Here is a 25,159-nt window from a genome sequence, read left to right as displayed (position 1 = left end):
TGTAAAGGAGAGGAATGCAGTCGGTAGAATATATGGATAGCAGTCTTTTGGCACTGATCCTTCCCTAATGATGTTATATATGTGTAATAGTGCTTGTGGTATCCCGTCGATAACTTGATTCAGTACGCACCTTTTATAAAGTGATTCGTTTATAAATTATTTGCACCTTTTTGTCTTCACTGTCTTTGGGTTGCAGTGGATCTGACAACCAGGTACTGCGCATAACTGACGTCCGATTTAATACCGCCAAATTTGCGCCACAGCCCGTGATTTATTTTCATCCTACATTATACCAGTTTTCATGTTTACATGTTTAGAAATGAAGGACGCTTAGCAGGTGAAATATTTAATGTTTGAAACTACAACGCGCCTGACACCGTGTTAAATTAGTTAACGTTAGTGAATGAGCACCAGGAGCCAAATACAGCCAGTTTGGTATGTGCAAAAAATGTTTGTAAGAAGAACGTGCGATTTCCACAGTTGCAAGTAGGTGCAAGACTTGAGATACAGCTAGGGGCTTAGGACTAATGGGCTACGAGAATGAACAGGACTGCGTCCAAAAGCCTGGCGCAGGTGAAAATGCTTGAATATCCCTCTATGTAAATCTATGCGACTACAGTCTGAATGTGCATAAGCATGTATCAATTTTTTCTTTTACAATGCAAAGGTGACGGTGTTGAACATCTATGAATCCATATCCACCTAATTAGGTGCAAATGTAAGTTGTGAGCAGGATGCAACGAGGTATCAAGTGGACTTTGAAAGACTAGCCGAATTGGCAACAACTTGGTAAATGGAAGGTAACATGAAGACATCTATGTTTCCTCTTTGGTAGGAAAAATAAAAAAGCAGAGTATATTTGAAATGGTGAGAGAAATGCGAAAATGGTGGTGTCCAGAGGAACCTGGGTGTTCTTGTACACGAAGCGCTGTTCGTTAACATACAAGTACAGAAAGCTATTAAGAAAGCAAATGGTGTGTTGGCCTTAAATTCAAGTGGATTTGAGAAGGATAACATTGCTATAGAGGAGGTGCAAGGAAGCTTCGCCAGCCTAGTCCTGGGATGGGGTCAGTTGTCCAATGATGAGTAATTGAGTAGACTAGTGCTATATTCTCTAGATTTTAGAAGAAAGGGAGCAGATATCATTGAATATACAAAATTCGTAAAGGGAAAATGTCAGGAGGCCGTACCCTCTGGCTGGGGTGTCCAGAACCAAGGGACATAGTCTCAAAATGAAGGCATGGCCAGTTAGGACAGAAATGAGAACGAACTTGTTCATTCAGAAAGTGATGAATCTTTGGAATTCTGTCCCCCAGATGAGAATGGACGCTCCTTCTTTGAGTATATTCGCGGTGGATGTTGGTCGATTATTGAATCTTAGGCGAATCATGGGATATGATGACAGTGCTGCAAACAAGAGTTGAGGTAGAAGATCACCCATTACTTTCTTTTATTGCAGAGCAGGCTCGAGGGGGCCGAATGGCCTATTCTGTTCCTAATTATTATCATGTTCTTATTCACTTCTCACGTTTAAAAATGGGGATGCCAGCAAGAGACACGGCGAATATCATAAGCTTGTGAATTCTTTTTTTGAAAACAAAAATATTTGGAAAAGCCGAGTTCTTCTTTGATACTTTGTATGACAAGATATGAATTGACATATCTATTTGCATTGCAAACTTCCACGGTACTGACTTTGCATGTCTCGAGTCTATGCACAATGTTTTGAGTGCAAATTCTGGAAGAGTTAATACAGAATTGACATAACAGCCCATTTGGCAATTTAAAAGCATCATATAAATAAGAATTCTCCTGTAACACAACACTGGTGTTTCGGGAAAACAGTTGTATTTTTATTTATTGTGAATAAATAGGAAACAATATGTTATCGTATGTGTCTGAATACTCAAAAAGCTATTTGTATTGCTCAATAAAAGTAGAACATTAAGTGGTTAATGAATCTAGTTGTTCGAGCCAATGTAACTAACATAACGTGTGGCACATTCCCGCGAATTAGCTGCATGGAAGTTCTCTCGTATATCAGTCAATTTCCTTTGAACTAATCTTAATATTTGATCATTTGCAGCCTTCTGATTAGCAGCACAGATATCGCTGTTTCTCGCGGAAAATGGGATATCCACTGATATATCGAATCGAACGAATCTACTACCCTATGCTTGCAGTCTTTGGTGTCACCGGTAAGATATTACATCCAGTTAGTCATATTGTAACGCCCTATGTGAGGATTACTGTTCCTGTAGGGTGGCCAGCCCAGCGACACCTTTGTTCCAAATTCTTTTCCGTACAGCTTACATTGAACTGGATCATCGAAATGTACAGGCCAATAAATCCATCTCGGGCAGTGGTTCAAAACAGGTGGTCGAGGATCGGGTGCCCGCTGGTGGCAGCATCAGCTATTCGGTCCCACGTGCAGTGAAAGTTACTGAATGACCGGCGCTGTCTATAACGGGTGCACGATCCGTTACCACCCATTTTGCGAATCGCCCCAGAGCCATTTCTAGAATCAAATGCACTTCTTTGTCGAAAGGTTAACGTTTGTTGAGAATTTGGCAGAAGCAATATTGCCGAATTAGCCTAATCTCATGTGCATTGTGGAATTTTCCATCTCAAATAGACATGGACATCTGATCAGAAATAGTACAGAAACGCTTTGGGACATGTTGGTTTACTGTAATGATTCTAATTATGTTGTACATGCGAGGACGATTGGGGACAAGGGGGTAGCAATTAACATTGCAGCAGAAAGTAGGTTCCAGGTTCCTAACTCATAAGGTTCACTTTGTTCATCAGTTAATTTGTCTCTGCATAAAAGTGCGATGTTACATATATTCGCTATAGTCGCATCCTGCTCTTCACTTGCTCAGTTAAAGTCTTTGAAGGTGAAATTGTCACCAATATTCAAGTTGCACTGAATCGTATCACAATGATACAAATCTGATTCTAGAACTTGATGGAAGATTAACCTCATAGACCCCATTCCAGTTGTGTTCACATATTTCTTCATTAACATGACAGCTTGTTATATAATTAATTGTGTTGCCCCCGGGCTGTAAAATCCACTCCCTTGTTCCTGCCCTGAGGTACCATGGAACGACTGAGTCGCCCTGCTGCGAGTACTGCGTGGAATATGTGATATTGGCCTGGAATTTGTGGTGACTAAGATGGCGAACTAAAATCATCCACAGTTATTAGCCCTTTCAACCTGACCACTTGATCATGATTAAGGGCCTATGCATCAAACAAGAAAATCCTGAATTTGTAGTCACATATTCACTATTTGACACAGGCATTGCTGAGCCCCGCCCCTTCTCCACCTCCATTAGCCTGGTTTCACTGTAAGCAGGGAAAGTCCAACTCACCAAAACTTGTCTTTTCTGTCTAATCTCGCTGTTAAACGAAAGATTACCATATAGCCTTGTTGCAATAAGGTAACTGGGGTGTAATCGCCTATTGCCAGCTAAAGAAAAGTTATGCTCTTGGAAAATTAATTTGGATTTGAAGCGTGATCAAAGTTTTGCATAACAATGAAAATAACAATTATTATTCAACTTAAAAATATATATTTTTTAAATTATTGCTAGTATTTATATCAGTTTTACCTTGTCCCATGCGAGAACCTCAATATTTAATCTGCTGCCAACAACATTTTTAAACAGTCTGAATAAAAGCAAAATCGCCACATCCTGTTGGCTGGTCGGTGAGAATTATGGATTTTGATTGTCTGCGCAGACAGATTGTTGATGTCACGACAGTTCTCATTTGGGTGTTCCCAGCATTCTGCACTGCTCTGAATTGCACGTCATCAGAGAGATCGCAAGATGGTTTTGTGCAGCTGTCTTCGGGACCAACAATGATTGGCTTTGCTTCGGTGTTGACTGTATATTCCAGACCAATTCTTTACCTGAAGAAGAAATAGTGCAGTTCAACCATATAGATGCACGTAAAGTTAGCAACCAACACAAAACTCCACGAAAATAATGTTATTTAAGTTAATTGAGCTGGAAAAGCGATAGGTTAGCGCCTCCTGTCAGGAAGCTAATTGTTTAGTGATTGGTTGCGGTGAATGCAGCAACACCCGCAAACCTCGGTGCCGAATTAGCACTTGCGCTAACTCATCGTACCTGTGCCTCTGGTAATTCGAAGATTGTGATGTCATAAAGTGCGCAGTGCTCCATTAGTGCCCTGGATAGAACATTGACTCGCGCACCCTGCAGTATCAATGCACTCCGAAGTTGACAGCGAGAGGATGCGTTACAAATCCGGCTGGCCAATTGGCGAGCAGTAATTAAAGGATCTGCTGTTCAGCTCAACTACACTTTATTATTTGCACTCGTCTGGTGCCTGTGCAAAGTTTTTCCTGTCTCAGTCGTGCAAGGTGTCCAAGCCCTTCACTTTGTAGAAGTGTTCACGACGATAATGTGAGTCATGCCGGTCGCCTTCAAAACAGAGCTGGCGGACAACTAGCTGATGCAACATCATTGGGCTTTCCATTATGCGTTGGACACAGCTTCACATGCCGTTAGCACTGTGCTCGTCATGGTTTAGTGTTCTTTGCTGCCTCCCCTCTCTCGCACGTTATAACCCTAAGAGAAGATTGGTGCTTGAATTTGCACTCTACTTTCCACTTGGTCTGCCAAAACTAAATACCGCTTAGAGCGATTGATTTGCGTCGAGTACAAATTTTCCCACTTTTTAATATTTAACGCCCAACTGCGGCATTACCGAATTTCTAGAGGATTAATAACTCCGCAGATTTGTATATTGGGCCTTGCACATGATTATTGCTACGGGGCTGAAATGCAAAGTCGACTGCCGTGGAAATCAGATGATGCGGATCAGAAACCCGATATTCGCACGGCTGATCTTCCTTTTTATTTGTACTGCTATTATTTCACTTTTAACGTGACATCTCAACTCATAATTTCATGATAATATTTTATTTCCTTTTTGATATAATGTCTTAAATCAATAGTTGATATTTCCATAATTTCATCATTTTATGTTCTAATTATTTTAAGTACCTGTTGCTTTTATATTTCTATTTCATTGCAATCTCTCAAGTCAATATGCTACTTCTGTTTTACTGTGTGTTTTACTTTAATGAATGAATCCCTGAATTTACTGCATATATTTGTGATATTTATTGTACTTTCCAAAACCATTACAGGTATTCGTGTTTCAGTTGTCTCCTTACTGTGAGCTGCTAAATCTTTCTTGGATTTATTTATTTTAGTGTTCTTCACTGTCCTCTCAATTCAATGACGTTTGAATACACCTCATATAAACCCTCTTATCGTCAACGATCTGAGTTGGGTCTGCAGTCCAGACTTTATCTCCTCTCCTGTACATGAACGTGCACGCCCGACTGATATTTTGCAGCACTTTATCCTGGATTCTTCCTAATTTGCACTTTTTAAACTTCCCGGTATATAATCTCACAATTCCACGTTATCTCTCTTGCTTTTAACATAACTCCTTATCTCAAATTAGCATTTGTTACAGCTGTTTTATTTCACACTGTACATGCAACTTCCAAAATCATTATCATTATATTCCGAGCATAAATATTCAATTTGTCATTGATTGTCTACAGTTGACTCTTACGTTATGTTCATCACTGAATCCCCTCTTGCATTGTGATACTTTATATCTTCCATTTAGAGTAATCTCATAAACCTTAATGATTGTCCGATTGTTAAAGGAGTTGCCTTTCTTGAAACCTGGCAATTCGTTATTCAATTATATTGTGTCATTTCATCCGCCAACAAGATTATTTTAGAGGTCATTACTGATTTGTGGTTTTACTTTAATTCACAAAGCTAGTCATGGAAAAAATATTGTATAAGCCACTCAAATTATTATGGCTCTCTAAATTTTATTGCATAGCTCATCACTGTGAACTTTCCATTCTTTACATGTTTTATTTATTTTTATTATTTCAATCCATTTGAATCCAACCTTTCTTAGTCTCCAATGAATTTCACCATGCTCTTCTATGCGGCTCATTGAAAAATGCATTATATAAATTTCTCTATTTTGTGGTTGTCCAAATTTGCTATTATTTTCATAATATGAAACATGCGTGGGCTACGAGCGAAATAGTCATTTACCAACGGCACAGACCAAAAACCTAGCAGCAATTGACACGTGATTGTGGTAAACAGAACATATTGGCAGAGTCTAAACTAAATTTTGTATTCCTATTTCTTCAAGTTAACATGGTGGCGATTGTGATACTCTCCCGCGGAAAGTGTGGTCTCTCCAAATGCATCACTCGCTATCTGGTGGGAATGGCAGCGGCCGATCTATTTGTTGTTGTCACTGATGTAATTCTGAATCGCATTAATATTATGTATTTTCCTGTTAATTTCTTGTCCATCACTCCTGTATGCTCTGTGTTGGTTGTGTTGTGCATTGCATCCATTGATTGTTCGGTATGGTTTACGGTTGCTTTCACCTTTGATCGCTTTATAGCCATTTGCTGTCAGAAGCTCAGAACGAAATATTGCACGCAGAGAACTGCGACTGTGGTTTTAGGAGCCGTGTGCGTGGCTAGCCCTATTAGATGTATCCCCTTTTACTTTATATTCCAGCCTAAAATTATAATTGACCAAGTTCCCTGGTTTTGTTTTTCGAATGAAAGCTTCTATAATTCGCCTTTTTGGAGCGCATATGAGTGGATTGATAGTATTATAACCCCTTTAGTACCGATCTGTTTAATTGTTTCGTTCAATGCACTAACGGTCAGACACATTATAGCGGCAAATAGAATCCGCAGGGGTCTCCGGAACAATGGTCAGGATCAGAATGACCAAAAGATGGAGAACCGGAAAAAATCCATGATATTGCTGTTTACTCTATCTGGTAATTTCATACTTTTGTGGATGATATATGTAGTTTATTCGCTAAATTGGTTAGTGGAAAACTATAATTATATCGACAAATACCTCAATACTCCGCTGTATCGGGTTCAGCAGGTTGGATTCATGCTGCAGCTTCTTTCTGCTTGTACAAACACGTGTATCTATGGATTAACCCAGACTAAATTCAGAGAGGAGTTGAAGAGTGGGATGAAATATCTGTTTACTCTAAATGGAAAATTACTTAAATAAAAGGTTCAAAAGCAATATTTTTTCAAACAAGGTCACTTTTATTTTATTTGGAATGGCTGCTTGGGTAAGTAATAGGCCCGAGGATGAATGATGGATATGAGCTCTTTTTAAATTCAAGCACACTGGTGGATTTCAATCGATAGACTTTTCCTCCCACCAACATTACTGCTACCCATTGGTGTTGTCAGAAACCAGCTAATCTGAATATTTATTGATCTACTGCAACATGTGGACAGGAGTTGTGGGTTTACTGAATGTAAACTGGGAGAATTTGACAAGGAAAAAGAGAGAAATAAGTATGTCGACGAAGGAATTGCTGACACAGGAAGCAGATTAATAATATTTTAGTATGCAGGATGTGGCGTGCGTTAGGGCCACCTCCTTCAAGTCGACATGGCACTAGAGTCTAAAAACTCATTTAATCAGCTGATTAAATTGCCAAGGCAGATCGTGATGTAGCACTCTGTCAGGAGCGCTCTAGGGCCCCACTTTACTAACTGAAGTTCCGCCTTATGACAGAGGACCTGAAATGTGTATGTAATCGTGCCTGGTCCCGATACATGAATTGGCGTCTTCACTTCGAACACTGAGCTGCGTAGCTTCAGTCTCAGTGGAATGCCCACATCAAGCGGGACTCCAGAAAAGGCAACGTTGGTTTGGGCGGATTCTCATCAACAGATTATCCACAGGCGAATCTCCCTCACACTGGCTGCATTGACACTTCAACATTATCACCATGAAAAAATGCACTAACTCCGTAGGAGCATAGTCCTTACAATACGAAAGTCTATGCATATGGGCTTTCAATATACTCTTCTGCACCCTTTCCCATCAAGAGTTGATACATTTCATAGACGTCGCTGTTGATGGGTAAGTGGAAGCACCACGGGAGCAGCAGGTTAGATATTCTATTTTGAAAAAATACATGTTGCATACAATGTTTACATCATGGGTAGATTATGAACATTTATCCCCTTAGAATGGAATTTGCTTAATTTATATAACGACTGACAGAACACCCAACATAGGAACAGGGTTAATTTCTTGAGCCTTTCGAGACTGTTCCACCATCCATCATCATAGGCGGTCCCCCGGAATCGAGGAAGACTTGCTTCCACTCTAAACATGAGTTCTTAGGCAACTGAAGGCCCCGCCTGCACGCTGAAGTGGATGGAAAAGATTGAATAAGTGCAGGGGACATATCCCCGGAGACCTGACCAATATTAATCACGCAACCAGCTTCATTAAAAAAAACTGATGATCTGGTCATTATCATATAGCTGTTTCTGGGAGCTTGCTGTTTGCAAATTAGTTGCCGCGTTTCCTACATTGCATCAGTGAATGCAGTTCAAATAACACATCATTGCCTTTAAAGCGCGTTGGGACTTCCTAAGGGCTTGAACGGTGCGCTGTAAATACAAATCTTACTATTTTTCCCCTGCAGTGACATTTTGCTCTACATTTTGTTTTGGAAATAAATCCCCAGCTGATTTAGGGTGGTACCGATGCAAACATGAAACCTCCGTTCAAAGTACCTGTTTAGATTCCTAGCTCAGCGAGCAGGACATGGTCACAATCGCGGGTTAATGGAGGAGAGCAGCGACTGTTAATCTATATATTCATCGCTCTTGGTATGCAGAAAATCCCCCTCATATCAACAAAACTTTATTTAATCCTGGACACGTAAACTGATCCTTTACTGCCAACTTCCCACTGATCGTATAATCGTAGAGCGATACAACACAGAGGATGACTGTTCGGGCCCATTTTACTTGTGCTGGCTCTTAGAAAAGCTTTCATATTCATCTCATTAAGCTGCCTTTGAACCGTATCCTTTCACATATTTCCCTTGAGTATTTATACAATTACATTTTCAAGGTTACACTACACTTTCATTGCAGTGCATTACAGACGATAAGAACTTACTGTGTAAAACCTCACCTTCTCCCCTCTGGTTCTGTTGCTAGTTACCTTAAATCTGTATTGTCCAGTTACCAACTATTTGGCACAGAAAGCAGTTTCTCTATTTTTGCTCAATCGCAGCTAATCGTTAAATATATTCGCTTCTTTTAAATCTCCGACCATCCTTCTCTGATCTGAGGAGGAAAGATCAACTTCTCCCGTCTCGCCACAGAATTGAAATCTCAAATCCCTGGTACACTTCTTGTCAATCTCCGCGGTACCATCTCTTTGTCCATGACATGCTTCCTCAAGTATGACGACCTGCGCTGGACACAAAATTCCATCAGGGTTAAATAAAGTGATTTTTGAAAAGATTTAGCATATCTTACTTGCTTTTATATTCTATCCATTTATTTACAAATTTTACATAACAGCCTTTTGAACTTTTCCCGCCATCTTAGAAGACATGTGCATGTCTCCCTGAGCATGCACCCCGTGTAAAATTGGTTTATATTTCGTTTAGTTTATTGCTCCTCATCCTGCCTTCTAAAACCCCTCATTTCACACTTTCCTTTGTGACATTTAATTATCCATATGTCAGCCCAATTTTTGAATCCGTGCATGTTCTCCCCCTGTATGTTACTCATCATCACTGGCTGTCCCTCGAGCGAGTTTGACATGATTCCACACCAAAGGGAAGGAGTTCGCAGATATTTAAATGAAGGTTCCGTTATTCCAGATGTGAAGTCCACGAGTGGAAGATGCCTGTGCGTGGATTCTTTTTATGTCTGCTGACCGTTGCACATCAGCGACGTCACGAGTTTGAGCCGGTGCTTTATTCTTTGCAAGGGTCAGGCAACTAGCTCTGCCGCACCGACCTCGTACAGCAGGAGTATAAGAGCTGGAGCTCTGGCCCCTGCAAAATAATCGTCTACCCCGACCTGCGGGAGGACACCACTCCAGTCCCAGAGTGTAAGCCTTTCAGTATGTTACTAACCTCCAATTGTTCTTTGCTGTTATCTGCATATTTATGTCCTGTATACCGAAGCGTAGGTCATTCATATTACAGTTCGCAAAGTAAGTTTGTGTTGCATTTGAAGTCGACTGTCGCGACTATTTGTTTCCATTTACAGGCCGTCACAAAACAATAATTTCTGTGGATTACAGTGTAATATCCCCCGGGACATTCCTGCCCTCACATGTTGCTTTTACAGACAAGGAGAAGCAAATTACATGGATTGCCAGCTTGCAGCTGCAGGGAGCAAATCTGTCACCATCACCATCAGGAATATAGACCATACCAAAGGAGGAAATTATACCTGTCTGCATGAAGCGGAAGTGCGGGGAAAGCGGTAACATCAGATCGGAGTTATCTTGCAAATATAGCTGTAAGAGGTAACTGCGATTCAAAGTGTTATTTTGTTCATCCGATCCCAGTTAAATGTGTTTCTGTTTCATTTGTAGGCTGCATCAGCTATTTTATTTAAGGACAGAGAAGGAAGTATTTTAAACTGGAAGAAGGGGTCTACCCAGCCATTGTATGACAGTCAGAATAATCTCGGTGTTGGCAATATTATTGTAAAAAATCCACTCAATTTAGAAATACATTGTTTGATGAATGGCATTTAATACGTAATATTAAGGCAAGGTCGCATCTGACCAACGTGATTGAAACTTTTGAGAAGATATCGAGTAGTTTCAATCAGCGTAGTGCATTTGATGTAGTACACATGTTTTCAGTAAGGCTTTTGACAAGGATATACATGATAAACAGGTCAGAAAATTAAAAGACCACCGGATGAAAGGAAACGTATGTTGGATCCAACATTCACTCAGTGGCAGGAAGCAAAGGTTAATGATCGGCGCGTGTTGTTGCGAATGCAAGGCTGTTTCCAATGTGGTTCCGCCAGGATGAATACTACGTTCCTTCTGTCGCACATAGCAGTGATTTAGATTTCGAAGTAGTAGGCATAATCAAGTTTGCAAATGATGCAGAATTTGGCTTTGCGGTTATTATTGAGGAAGAAAGCTGTGGACTGCAGGGGAAGATACAGTGGAATGATGAGCTGGGCAGAAACGTTGTAAATGAAATGAAATCCGGAGAAGTTTGCGATAATGCATTTGGGGAAGGCTGACAAGGAAATACACAAATTCTGAGAAGTGCAGTGGAACGCAGAGACCTTGGAGTTCATGTCAATATACTCCTGAATGTAGCAGGACAGTGGAAAGTTGCATAAGAAGGCACATGTGATAAATATATGTTTTTTAATTAGCCGATTCACAGATGTAAAGAGCAGGGAGGTTATGCTTGAATGGTTTAACACAATACAGCTAGAGTATCTCGCGACGTTTTGGTTTCCACAATACAGGAAAGATGTGACTGTGTGAGAGAGGTTACAGAGATTATAAATGATTTGCCAGGACTGTAAATATTTTGCGATGATTCGATAGGCTGGGTTTCCTTTATTTTGAACAGAGCAGACCGGGGAAGGTTTGTTGATATGTAAAAAGTTATGAGTAGTCCAGACACAATGGATAGAGATGACATTTTTCCCGTAGCAGAGAGGTCAATAACCAGGTACATATATTTAGTGTCATTTGTAGAATGTTTGGAGCGGAGTGGAGGGGAATATTTTTCGCCTGTAGGGTGACGGGGTCTGGAACGCACTGCCTGAAAAGTGGTAGAGGCAGCACACCTAATCAGTTAAAACGAGTGCTTGTATATGCATTTAAATTGCTGTAACGCACAGGGCTATAGAAAAAGTGCTTCGAAGTAAGTTTAGCCTGAATAGGGTTTTCTGCGGCCTGCGCAGTAAACATAGGCCGAATGGCCTCCTTCTGTGCCATAAATTGCTATGTTTCTATGATTAGAACAGGTGCAAAAATGATATTCAGATGTATCAATTCGCCATGGATGGAACGCGTCAGCCGTCCGGTTTACACCCCGCCCAATATTCAGGTGCATTGGCTTTGAAATTCATCTCGGCTTGTGGCCCAAATCGGACGATATCGGATCGGTCCCCCGGTATATGAAGCACATGAGATCCATCGCCATTGTCTGAAATAGAGCTGACTATCAGGCAGGGCATAAAAGAGGCAGCTGATGTTGCCACGGACAAATATCGCTACCAGTCAAAGAGTTTCCAATCAATTGTTTGCTATTTATTCATGTACTGAAGGAAGAACGAATGCAGTAAACATCGAATGACTTAACTTCTACAATACCGATTAAAGGTTCGATTCACTAGTTTTGTCCTATACTTCTTCACGGATCTCCTCAACATCTAGGATAAAGGAGAGACTGTGAAGCAATAGCATTTCAGCTGACTATATTTTGTAAAAGGTAATTTTAACCCTGCAAGCGAAAAGCACAGAAGGGTCAGATGTTGGAAACAAACAGGAAGTCTGTCGACGTCTGGGTAGCGAGCCGAATGTCCTGACCAAGACCCGCTCCTAAAACTTTATCTCATCTGTTTCTCTCCACATTTGACTCAGTGATCATTCAGAATGAAACTAACATAATCGAACTGATTAATTTCCACAATGTCTCTAATATTTTTGCTGCCAACGAGAATAATGAAACACTCGAGAGGTTCCCGAACCATGGTTAAAATCCAATGACGGTATCAATTAATGAGGCAATTAATAAATCGACCAAACTCGATTAATACATTGAGTTTGCACAACACCATATTTATCAAGGTGCACTGTGACATCACCTGCATGACAAACCCCTGCCAACTTACTGATAGCTTTCTTCTGTGGCACTGCATTACTGTTTTTAATTAAGAATACACTGTGAGACAATGTGTCAGTAACTGAGCAATGTTTTCGTAAATGCGCAAAACTAAATAATCGCTGAACAATGATCGTGAGTTTTAGAAACGCTCCATGATGCTATATGGAATGGTACACCTTCGAGCAGAGAAGGATATGGAGGAATTAATAGAACAGTTCAAAATTATGAAAGGTCTTCAACGGCTAGATAATGACAAACTGTTTCCATAGGCAGGATTGTGAGTAACCAATGGATACAGATTAAAGTCGTTTGGCAACAGAACCACGGCGAAGATGAGATGTTCTTTGAGAAAGCGAGTTGAATCGAGTTGTTACGATCTGGAAAGTGCTGCCTGAAAGGATTGCGAAGGCAGATTCAAGAGGAACTTTCAAACGTTAACTGACAGGCAACAACAAAATCGAAATTGCAGAGCAAATAGGAAGGGACAGGAGAATGTGAAAAATTGGATAGCTCTTTCAAAGAGCCGGCTCGGGCACCATGGGCCGCTTCAGCTACGTCTGTGCTGCAACATTCTGTGATGCCACCTCAATCATTGAAATTACAACGTTTATTCTGGAGCTCACTTTAGATAGGCTAGTTGTCCAGAGACATTTGTTGTCCTCCCTCAAGCGGCAGATTCTTGATTCTTTGTAGAAGCTGTTTGATAGCTTTGTTCCAACGTGAACATTCATGACATTTAGAAAAAGCCATGGTGCTGGAAACTGGTTTTGGCTCTGCTGTGGGTCTGATTTTGATTCTTGCTCTGTCGGGTGTGTGCTTCTGGAAACATAGAAAATAGGAGCAGTAGTAGGCCATTCGGCCCGTCTTCCTGCACCGCCATTTAAAATATTATAGCTCATCCTCTGACACAAAACCGCTTTTTCCAGAAACACCTTGATGCCTTTTGTTTCTAGAAATCTATTCAGCTCCCTGCTCAATATATTCATTGACTTGACATCCACAGCCTTCTTTGGAGAAAATTCCACAGGTTCACCATTTTTGAGTGATTTCTTTTCATCATCTCGGTGCAAAAGCTCCTACCCCAGAACCTGAGACTGTGAACCCTTGTCTTGACTACCCAGCCAGCGGAAACATACTCTCCGCATCCAGTTCATCCAAACCTGTCAGAATGATATACGTTTCAATGAGATCCCCTCTCATTCTTCTAAACTCTAGTGAATATTGGCCCAGTCAACCCAATCTCTCCTCATATGACAGTCCTGCCATCCCTGGAATCAGTCTGGTGAACCTTCGTTTCACTCCCTCTCTGGCAAGTATATCCTTTCTTAGGTAAGGAGACGAAAACTTCATGCAATAATCTAGGAGCGGTCTCACGAAGGCTCTGTATAACTGCAGTAAAACATCAATGATCCTGCGCTCAAATCCTCTTGCAATGAAGGTCAACATACCATTTACCTTCTTAAGTGCTGGCTGCACCTGCATGTTTGCTTTCGATTACTCGTGTACAAGGACACCCAGGTCTCTCTGTACATCGACACTTCCCAAGCCATCAGCATTTAAATAATATTGGTCCTGATGTTTTTCATAACAAAGTGGATAACTTTTATTTTATCCACGTTATATTGCATCTGTCATGTGTTTGCCCACGCACTAAACCTATCTCAATCGACTTGCAACGTCTTTGCATGTTCCTCACAACTCAAAATCCCACGTAGTTTTATGTCGTCAGCAAACTTTAAAATAATGCATTGTGTTCCCTCATCGAAGTCATTGATATATATTGTGAATAGCTGGGACACAAGCACTGATCTCTGTGTCACCCAACTAGTCACTGCACGCCCCCCTGAAAAAGACACGTTTGCTCATACTCTCTGTTTCCTGTCATTGACCAATTTACAATCCATGCCAAAACATTGTCATCAATCCTATGTGATTTAATGTTGCACACTAATCACTTACGTGGGAGTTTTTCAAAGACCATCTGAAATTCCAAATACACTATATCCTTTGGTTTTCCCTTATCTATTCTATCTGTTACATTCCCAAATAACTCCAGTAGGTTTATGAAACGTGAATTTCATTTCATAAATCCATGTTGACTTTGTTTAATCCCGTTGATATTATCTAAGTATGCAATTATCACATCCTTTATTATAGACTCCAGCATTTTCCCTACTACTGATGTCATGCTAACCGGTCTGTAGTTGCCCGTTTTCTTCTCCCACATTTTTTAAATAGTGGGGTTACTTTTGCCACCCTCCAATCTGCAGGAACTGTTCCACAAACTGCAGAATGTTGGAAGATGACAAACAATGCATCGATGATTTCCATAGCTACCTGTTTTATTACTCTGGGATGCTGATCATCAGGCCCTGGATATTTATCAGCATTTAATCCCATTAGTTTCCCCAGCAATATTTTCTTAGCAATAAGCTTTTCTTTTATTCCACTTGTTCACTAGTCTCTTGGTTCCCCAGCATTTCTGGGCCGTTATTTATGTCCTTTTCCATGAAGACAGTATCGAAGTATTCATTTAATAGTTCCGCCATTTCTTTATTCAGTTTCTGGCCGTAATGGATCTATATTTGACTTCTGAAAGAAAGGTGGGTTCAACAATATGTCGCAGCTGTTCCATACAGACACACTGTCTAGGGTAACTTTCACCTGTTCTTCACTAGTAGTAACCATCTCCCCCAACCATCTGTTCCCTTTAACCTCTGGCAGTCGGTGTATTGCGATCTCAGCCTCAAAGATGAAATAGCAAATGTCGAAGCGGAGAGAGACTGCAGTAAAAATTCGATCTGGGTGTCAGCAGAACATTGGCCATATCGTACAAGCCGCTTGTTAACTCTCCTCTTCCTCCTGAACCTCTTCTCTCGTTTTAAACGTTGGTAATTGCAAAGTTATTTCTGGTTCTTCATAGACAGCGTCCCTGCATCCATTCTCTGCCATTTGCACAGCAAGCTGCAGCAGCCTAGTCATAACATTGCATCCGATGACATCTTCAGCCTTTGCTGGGAAGTCACAATTGCTGTGTCCATGATTGTGCACTTTGAACCACCCATTTACATCAACTATATCCTGCACATTAATTATTTGGCTGATATGTCTGTGGCAATCTTTACTCGCTACCTTCACTGCATTCAGTTATAATTCTTAACCTCCACAATAGGAAAGATGCGTCATATGGCCCAGAAAATCGTTTCTGACGGTGGCGCAAAATCGCCTCTCTTTATATGCAGCGCGTGATATTCAGTTTCTTTGCAGTAAATTATCTGATACCACACTTTTTACGCCCCAGGCCAAGACGAAATTATAGGCCGGGGTCTGACATAAGAAAGCAAGAACTTAAGATTTTGGTGCAGGGGCAGGCCATTCGGCCCGACGAACCTGTCCGTTATTGAATAAAATCATGGCTGCTTTGACCATGGACTCAGCTCCAATTCCTTGCCCTGTGCTAATAATCCTTCAATCCATTATGGAACAGCAATTGTCTATCTCTACCTTAACTATGTTCAATAACCCATTCTCCACAGCTCTCTGCGGCACATAATTCTACATATTTCCTACTCTTTCAGAAAATAACTTCCTCCTCATCTCAGTTTTAAATGGGCGACGTTATTCTTAAACAATACCGCCTCGTTCTGGATTCCACATCGAGTGGAAACATCCTCTCTGCATCCATCATGTCGAGCCTCACCAGGACGTTATATGATTCAATAAGATCTGCTCTCATTCTTCGAAACTCTAATGACCATATGCCCAAACAATTTATCCGTTTTTCATATCTGCTGATTTCCTGAATTATTCTGGTGAACCTTCCCTGAACTGCAAGCATATCCTCCCATAAATAAGGAGAGAAAATTTGCACCCAGTGCTCTAGGTGTGGCCGCACCAAGACCCTGTGCAGTTGTTCCAGGACTTCCCTGCATTTATACTCACCCTCTTGCAATAAAAAAATAACACTCTATTTGCCTTCTTGATTATTTGCTGGAACTGCCAACGAACATTTTTTTATCATGCACAAGGACTCCCAGGTTCCTCTGAATTGCAACTTTTTTTAGGTTCTCTGATTTAAATAATAATTAGCTTTTTGTGTCATGCAAAAATGCATAACTCAGTCATTCCCACATGATACTCCATCTGCCAAATTTCTGCCAAACTTGCTTATCCTGTTTATCTCGCTTTGATGATTTTTGTTTCCTCCTCACAATTTGCTTTCCCACCCTCTTTGTATCATCGCCAAAATTGGCTACATTCCACTCAATCCTCAAAGAACTCCAGCAAATTTGTCAAACGTGATTTAATGTTCACAAAGCAATGCTGAATCTGGTTGACACTATTATACACTTTTCCAATTACCATGGTTTCAGGGTGGCCAAGTCTGGGAATTAAACATACAGGGTATCTGACGATTCGGAAAGATAGACAAGAAGTGCAAGGAGGTGGGGTAGCTCTCTTAATAAAGGATGATATCAGGACTGTTGTGAGAGACGATATTGGCTCGAATGAACAAAATGTTGAATCATTTTGGGTGGAGATTAGAGATAGTAAGGGGAAAAAGTCACTGTTGGGTGTAGTTTATCGGACCCCAAATAATAACTTCACTGTGGGGCGGGCAATAATCAAGGGAATAAAGGAGGCATGTGAAAAAGGAACGGCAGTAGTCATGGGGGATTTTAATCTACATATCGATTGGTCAAATCAAATCGCACGGAGTAGCCTGGAGGAGGAATTCATAGACTGCATACGGGATTGTTTCTTAGAACAGCATGTTAAAGAACCTACAAGAGAGCAAGCTATCTTAGATCTGGTCCTGTGTAATGACACCGGAAAAATAAACGATCCCTGTGTAAAAGATCCTCTCGGAATGAGTGATCACAGTATGGTTGAATTAGTAATACAGACTGAGGGGGAGGAAGTTTTGTCAAAAAAGAGCGTACTATGCTTAAACAAAGGGGACTACAGTGGGATGTGGGCAGAGTTGACGACAGTAGACTGCAAACACAGACTAAACGATGGCACAATTGAGGAACAGTGGAGGTCTTTTAAAGAGCTCTTTCATAGTGCGCAACAAAAATATATTCCAGTGAAAAAGAAGGGCGGTAAGAGAAGGGATAACCAGCCGTGGATAACCAAGGAAATAAAGGAGGGTACCAAATGAAAGTCCAATGCGTATAAGGTGGCCAAGGTTAGTGGGAAACTAGAAGATTGGGAAAATTTAAAACAACAGCAAAGAATGACTAAACAAGCTATAAAGAAAGGAAAGATAGATTACGAAGGTAAACTTGCGCAAGACATAAATCAGACAGTTAAAGCTTTTACAGATATATAAAACGGAAAAGAATAACTAAAATAAATGTTGGTCCCTTAGAAGAGGAGAAGGGGGATTTAATACTGGTAAATTTGGAAATGTCTGAGACCTTAAACAATTACGTTTCTTCGGTCTTCACAGTGGAAACCATGCCAAAAATTGCTGGTCACGGGAAAGTGGGAAGGGAGGACCTTGAGACAATCACTATCACTAGGGGGGTAGTGCTGGACAGGCTAATGGGACTCAAGGTAGACAAGTCACCTGGTCCTGATGAAATGCATCCCAGGGTAATAAAATAGATAGCGGAAGTTATAGCAGGTGCATTCGGTATAATCTTCCAAAATTCTCTGGAATCTGGGGAGGTACCAGCGGATTGGAAAGCAACTAATGTAAGGCCTCTGTTTAAAAAAGAGGGCAGACAAAAGGCAGGGAATAATAGGCCGGTTAGTTTAACAACTGTAGTGGGGAAAATGCTTGAAACTATCATTAAGGAAGAAATAGCGGAACATCTAGATAGGAATAGTGCAATCAAGCAGACGCAGCATGGGTTCATGAAGGGGAAAGCATGTTTAACTAATTTACTGGAATTCTTTGAGAATATAACGATCATGGTGGATAGAGGTGTTCCGACGGGTGTGGTGTATTTTTATTTTCAAAAGGCATTCGATAAGGTGCCACACAAAAGTTTACAGCAGAAGGTAAATGTACATGGAGTCAGAGGAAATGTATTAGCATGGATAGAGAATTGCCAGAAGAACAGAAAGCAGAGAGTCGGGATAAATGGGCCCTTTTCGGGTTGGAAATCAGTGTTTAGTGGTGTGCCACAGGCATCGGTGCTGGGACCACAACTGTTTGCAATATACATCGATGACCTGGAAGAGGGGACAGAGTGTATTGTAACAAAATTTGCAGATGACACAATGATTAGTGGAAAAGCGGATTGTGCAGAGGACACAGAAATGCTACAAAGAGATTTAGATCGGTTAAGCGAATGGGCTAAGGTTTGGCAGATGGAATTCAATGTCGGAATGTGTGAGGTCATCCACCTTGAGAAAAAAAAAACAGTAAAAGGGAATATTATTTGAATGGGGAGAAATTACAACATGCTGCCGTGCAGAGGGACCTGGGGGTCCTTGTGCCTGAATCCCAAAAAGTTAGTTTGCAGGTGCAGCAGGTAATCAGGAAGGCGAATGGATTATTGGCCTTCATTGTGAGAGGGATAGAGTATAAAAGCAGGGAGGTCCTACTGCATCTGTATAGGGTATTGGTAAGACCGCACCTGCTGTACTGCGTGCAGTTTTGATCACCTTACTTAAGGAAGGATATACTGGCTTTGGAGGGGGTGCAGAGACGATTCACTAGGCTGATTCCAGTGATGAGGGGGTTACCTTATAATGCTAGATTGAGTAGACTGGATCTTTACTCGTTGGAGTTCAGAATGATGAGGGGTGATCTTATAGAAACATTTAAAATGATGAAAGAGATCGACAAGATAGAGGCAGGGAGGTTGTTTCCACTGGTAGTGGAGACTAGAACTAGGGCTCAAAGCCTCAAAATACGGGGGAGCCAATTTAAAACCGAGTGGAGAAGGAATTTCTTCTTCAAGAGGATTGTGAATCTGTGGATTTATCTGCCCAAGGAAACAGTTGAGGCTAGCTCATTGAATGTATTCAAGTCACAGATAGATACATTTATAACCAATAAGGGAATTAAGGGTTGCGGGGAGCGGGCGGGTAAGTGAAGCTGAGTCCACGGGCTGATCAGCCATCATCTTACTGAATGGCGGAGCAGGCTCGAGAGGGCAGATGACCTACTCCTGTTCCTAATTCTTTTGTTATGTTCTTATCTTCTTATGACTTTCAGTCGGTAGGTCATTTCGTTATGTTAAGAAAATTTAAAGTTTACAGATTTTATCAACAAGAAGAGCAACTGGAAACAAATAGGCAGCGTGCAGTGGAGAGAGAGAGATAGAGGGGCGTGGGATCAGGAGATGTAGGGTGAGAGAGAAAGAGAGAGAGAAAGAGAGAGAGAGGGAGAGAAAGAGGAAGAGAGAGATGGAGCAGGAGAGAGAGAGAAAGAGAGAGTGTGAGAGAGAGAGAGAGAGAGAGAGAGAGAGAGAGAGAGAGAGAGAGAGAGAGAGAGAGAGAGAGAGAGAGAGAGAGAGTGAGCGAAAGCGAGCCAATTTACCTGTTTTTGAGCAAACACTCCTCTTTCTAAATGTAATTGCTTTGTTTCTGGAGCTACTTCCTCTGCATTGAACACATTTCCGTGTTTCTTGAGTATCTAATTCCCCAGTTTCTGCAGCGCCCAATTCGACAGTTTCTGTAACTCCTATTTCTCAACTTTCTAGATGTAATTACCCTGTTCCTGGAGTTAATACCCCTGTTTCTGGAACTCATGTTTTTTCTCGAGTTACTAATATCGAGATTGTGGATATCATAGAGCATCTGATTCTGGAGGTAACTCCTCTGTTTCTGGTCCTAAATCAACGGTTTCCGGATCTAATATGCTTTTTCTGAGGAAGATTCCTGTGGAGTCATTAATTTCCTTTTTTTGGTGCTCCAAATTGTGCAGTTTATGACGCGCATAATTGTCTTTTTTACGGGTCTAGTAGTTTGCTGATATATATGGCTCCGAATTGTCCTGTTTATAGTGCGCTCTCCTAATGACCCGTTAACATGAACAGAAAATTCCCCTTTTCTGGAGGTAACTCTCCTCTTTCTAAACCCAATTGGTCTGTTTCTGCAGATCATTGCTCTGCACTTTGATCATTTCTGTGTTACTGGAGCACGCTTCCTCTGTTTCTGCATCTCCTCATTGCCATGTTTCTGGAGCTAATTCACTGTTTCTGGCGATTTTAATTTACCAGTTTCTGAAACCCCAACGTTTCATCTTTCGAGACCTAATTCCACAGTTTCTCGACTTCATTCCCTTGTTTCTGGAGCTAATTACCTTATTTCTTCGCTAATTCCCGTGTTCCTGGAGCTCCTACTTCCCCACTTTCTGTGGCTCCTAATTCCGCTGTTCTTGGGCGCAATTCTCCTGTTTGTGTAGCTAATTCAGCTGTATCTGGAGCTAATATCTTTTTTGCCGGAGAAAATCCCATAGTTTCTCGAGATACTCGTCCCCCTCTTTCTGGAGGTTTTTAATTGTTTGCGGTGCAACTTTTTGACCTTTTTCTGAAGCAACTAATTATCGTATTTAAGTGTCTCCTGGTTTTATATATATATATATCTATATATCTCTGAAATGTCTTGTTGATGGTGCGCTCTCCTAACTCCCCTGTTGCAAGGACCTCCTTCTGGAGCTAACTCTGCTCTTTGTAAACGCAATTCCCTTGTTCCAGGGGCTAATGACCTCGCAACTGTAGCTGAAATGTTCTCTGTTTCTGTAGCACCTGATTCTCTCACTTTCTGTAGCAAATCGCGGCATAATTGACCGCTTTCTGGAAGTCCTCATTCTTCTGTTTCAGGTGCACTTAATTACCCAGTGTGTGTTTACTCAAATATTTCCGGAGGTAGTTCCCTGGTTTACGGAATAAAATCTTGTAATTAAGGATATCCCACTCCCTCTGATTCTGGACATATTTTCATTATTCCGGGGTTAGTTTCAATGCTGTTGGAGCTGCTAAATGCCATTGTACGGGAGCTCCCAGTGTGGCTGTTGCTGAAGTTCCTACTGCCCCAGGTTATGCTCGTCTTATTTCCCCTGTTTCTGGAGCTATTCCAGTTGTTTGTGGCGTTCCTAATTCCTCTGTTTCTGGAGCTCAAATTGTGCTGTGTATGAAACACCTAATTGTGCTTTTTATGTTGCTAGCATTTACCGATATATTTGGCCCCGAATTATTCTGCTTATGGTGCGCTCTCCTAATTCCACTGCTACAGGAATAGCTAGTTTACCTGTTTCATAAGCCAACGTTTCTCTTTCTAAATGTTATTCCTTTGTTTCTAGAACTACTTCCGCTGTGTTAGAAAAATTCCTGTGATTCTGGAGCTCATAATTCCTCAGTTTCTGCAGCGCTCAATCCGGCAGCTTCTGTAACTCCTAGTGCTCATCTTTCGAGTTCTATTTCGCTTGTTTCTGGAGCTAATACTCTTGTTTCTGAACTAATTCCAGTATTCCTGGAACTCCTAATTCCCCTGTTCCAGGAGCTACTTATCCCTGCTTCTGGAGCTCATCTTTTTCTGCAGCTCCGAATATCCCACATTGTGGATCTCCAAATGCATTTGTTTCTGGAACTCAATCCACTGTTTCTATTGCTAATTCACTGTTTCTGGAGCTACCGATTTTTCTGGGGAAAATTTCTCTGGATCTCCTAATTTCCCTTTTGTCTGGAGATCCAACATGTGCTGTTTATGAAGCACATCATTGTCCTTTTTACGTGTCTAGTAATTTGACGACATATATGGCTCCGAATTGATCTGGTTATGGTGCGCTCTCCTATTTACCCTATAACATGAACAGAAAATTCATCTTTTCTGGAGGTAACTCTCCTCTTTCTAAACGTAATTCCCCTGTTTCTGGAGCTAATTGCGCTGTACTGTGATTATTCCTGAGTTCCTGGATCTCGCTTCCCTTATTTCTGCAGTTTCCATTGTCCTGACTCTCCCGCGAATTCCACTCTTTCTGGAGCTGCAAATTTACCAGATCTATAACTCCTACGTTCATCTTTCAAGACTTATTCCACAGTTTCTAGACATAATTCCCCTGTTTCTGGCGAAAATCTCCCGATTCCTGGAGCACCTACTTCCCCTCTTTCTGCGACTCCGAATTTCGCTCCTCCTGCAGGAAATTCTCCTGTTTCTTTGGTAATTCAACTGTTTCTTGTGCTAAAAAAAAAGGAGGGAACGAGGAAACAGGTAATTATAGACCGCTTAGCCTGACATCAGTAGTGGATAAAAAGTTGGAATCAATTATTAAAAACGAAGTAGCAGCACACTTGGAAAGCAGTGACAGGATCGGTCCAGGTCAGCATGGATTTATGAAGTGGAAATCATGCTTGACAAATCAAAGAATTGTTTGAGGTTGTAACTAGTAGAGTGGACAAGGGAGAACCAGTGGATGGTGTATTTGTACTTAGAAAAGGCTTTTGACAATTTCGCACACAAGAGATTGGTGTGCAAATTTAAAGCACGTACTATTGACGTGGATAGAGAACTGGTTGGCAGACAGAAAGCAGAGAGTCGGGATAAACGGGACCTTTTGAGAATATCAGACAGTGAATGGTGGACTGTCGCAGGGCTCACTGCTGCGACCCCAGCTATTTACAATATACATCAATGATCTGGATGAAGGCATTGAGTGTAACATCTCAAATTTTGCAGATGACACTAAGCAGGGTGGCGATGTGAGCTGTGTGGAGGATGCTAAGAGGCTGAAGAGTGATTTGGACAGGTAACGTGAGTGGCCAAATGCATGGCATATGCAGTATAAAGTGGCTAAATGTGAGGTTATCCACTTTGGTGAAAGAAACACGAAGTCACAACATTATCTGAATTGCGACAGATTAGGAAAACAGGAGGTGCGACGAGACCTGTGTGTCATGGTAGTTCAGTTATTGAAAGTTAGCATGCAGATGCAGCCTGCGGTGAAGAAGGCAAATGGAGTGTTGGCCTTCATATCAAGGGGATTTGAGTATAGGAGCAGGGAGGTCTTTCTGCAGATTTACAGGGCTGTGGTGAAGCTTCACCTGAGGTATTGTGTTCAGTTTTGGTCTCCTAACGTGAGGAAGACGTTCTTGCTATTGAGGGAGTGCAGGGAAGGTTCACCAGACTGATTCCTGGGATGGCAGGACTGATATATGAGGAGAGATATGGATCATCTGAGCATGTGTTCACTGAAGTTTAGAATGATGAGAGGTGATCTTATATAAACATAAAACATTGTGACGGGACTGGACAGGTTAGATGCAAGAAGAGTGTTCCTGATGTTGGCGAAGTCCAGACCCATGGGACAGAGTCGAAGGATAAGGGGTAAGCCCGTTAGGACTGAGATGAGGAGAACCGTCTTAACTCAGAGAGTTGTTAATCTGTGGAATTCTCTACCGCAGAGAGTTGTTGATGCGAGTTCATTGGATACATTCAAGTGGGAGTTAGATATGAGACTTATGGTTAAAGGGATCAAGTGGTATTAAGAGAAAAAAGGACAGCGGTACTGCGGTGAATGATCAGCCGACCGGCCTACTCCTTCACATATTTTCTATGTTTCTATGTTTCTACTACCTTTTTTTCTGCAAAGATATCCATGGTTTGTGGAAGTCCTAGTTCCCCTCTTTCTGGAGATTCTGAGTTGTTTGTAGAGTCCCAAATTGTCCTTTTTCTGGAGCTCCAAATTGCACTGTTGATGAAGCACCTAATTGTCCTATTTAAGTGTCTAATAGTTTTATATATATATGTATATGTACAAAATGTCCAGTTTATGGTGCACTCTCCTAATTCCCCTGCTGCTAATTCACCTCTTTCTAGAGCTAACTCTTCTCTTTCTAAACATAATTCCCCTGTTTCTGGAGCCAAAACTCTAGTCTCCGATCTAATTCCAGTATTCCTGGAATTCCTAATTCCCCTCTCTGCAGCTCCTAATTCCCATGTTCCCGGAGATAATTTCCCTGTTTCTGGAGCTCATATTTTTTCTGGAGTTCATAATATCCAAAATTGTGGATCTCCTAATGCATCCTTTTCTGGAGGTTGCTCCCATGTTTCTGTTGTTAATTCAACGGTTTCTGAAGCTAATATATTTTTTTGTCTGGGGAAAGTTCCTGTGGAGCTCTTAATTCTTTCTGGAGCTCCAAATTCCGCAGTTTATCAAGCACATAATTGTCCTTTCTACATTTCTTGTAGTTTGCCGATATATATGGCTCCAAATTGTCCTGTTTATGGTGCGCTCTCCTAATGACCCTGCAACATGAATAGAAAATTCACCATTGCTGGAGGTAACTATGCTCTTTCTAAACGTAATTCCCCTGTTTCTGGAGCTAATTGCGCTGTACTGTGATTATTACTGTGTTCTTCGAGGTCTCTTCCATGCTTCTGCAGCTGCCCATTGCCCTGTTTCTGGAGCAAATTAATCTGTACA

General features: G+C 41.3%; 1 protein-coding gene across 1 annotated transcript; it reads left to right on the top strand.

The window, feature by feature from the left end:
• The first annotated feature begins 2,128 nt into the window (after positions 1–2,128).
• LOC139243249 (probable G-protein coupled receptor 139) lies at positions 2,129–7,133 on the top strand. Its single transcript, XM_070870738.1, has 2 exons — positions 2,129–2,198; positions 6,235–7,133. The coding sequence occupies exons 1-2, from the start codon at positions 2,129–2,131 to the stop codon at positions 7,131–7,133; spliced, it is 969 nt and encodes a 322-aa protein (XP_070726839.1).
• The last annotated feature ends 18,026 nt before the right edge of the window (positions 7,134–25,159 follow it).

Source organism: Pristiophorus japonicus, unplaced genomic scaffold (assembly GCF_044704955.1).
Source record: "Pristiophorus japonicus isolate sPriJap1 unplaced genomic scaffold, sPriJap1.hap1 HAP1_SCAFFOLD_165, whole genome shotgun sequence".
Taxonomy (NCBI): Eukaryota; Metazoa; Chordata; class Chondrichthyes; family Pristiophoridae; genus Pristiophorus; species Pristiophorus japonicus.
This window is presented reverse-complemented; position numbering and strand designations above follow the sequence as displayed.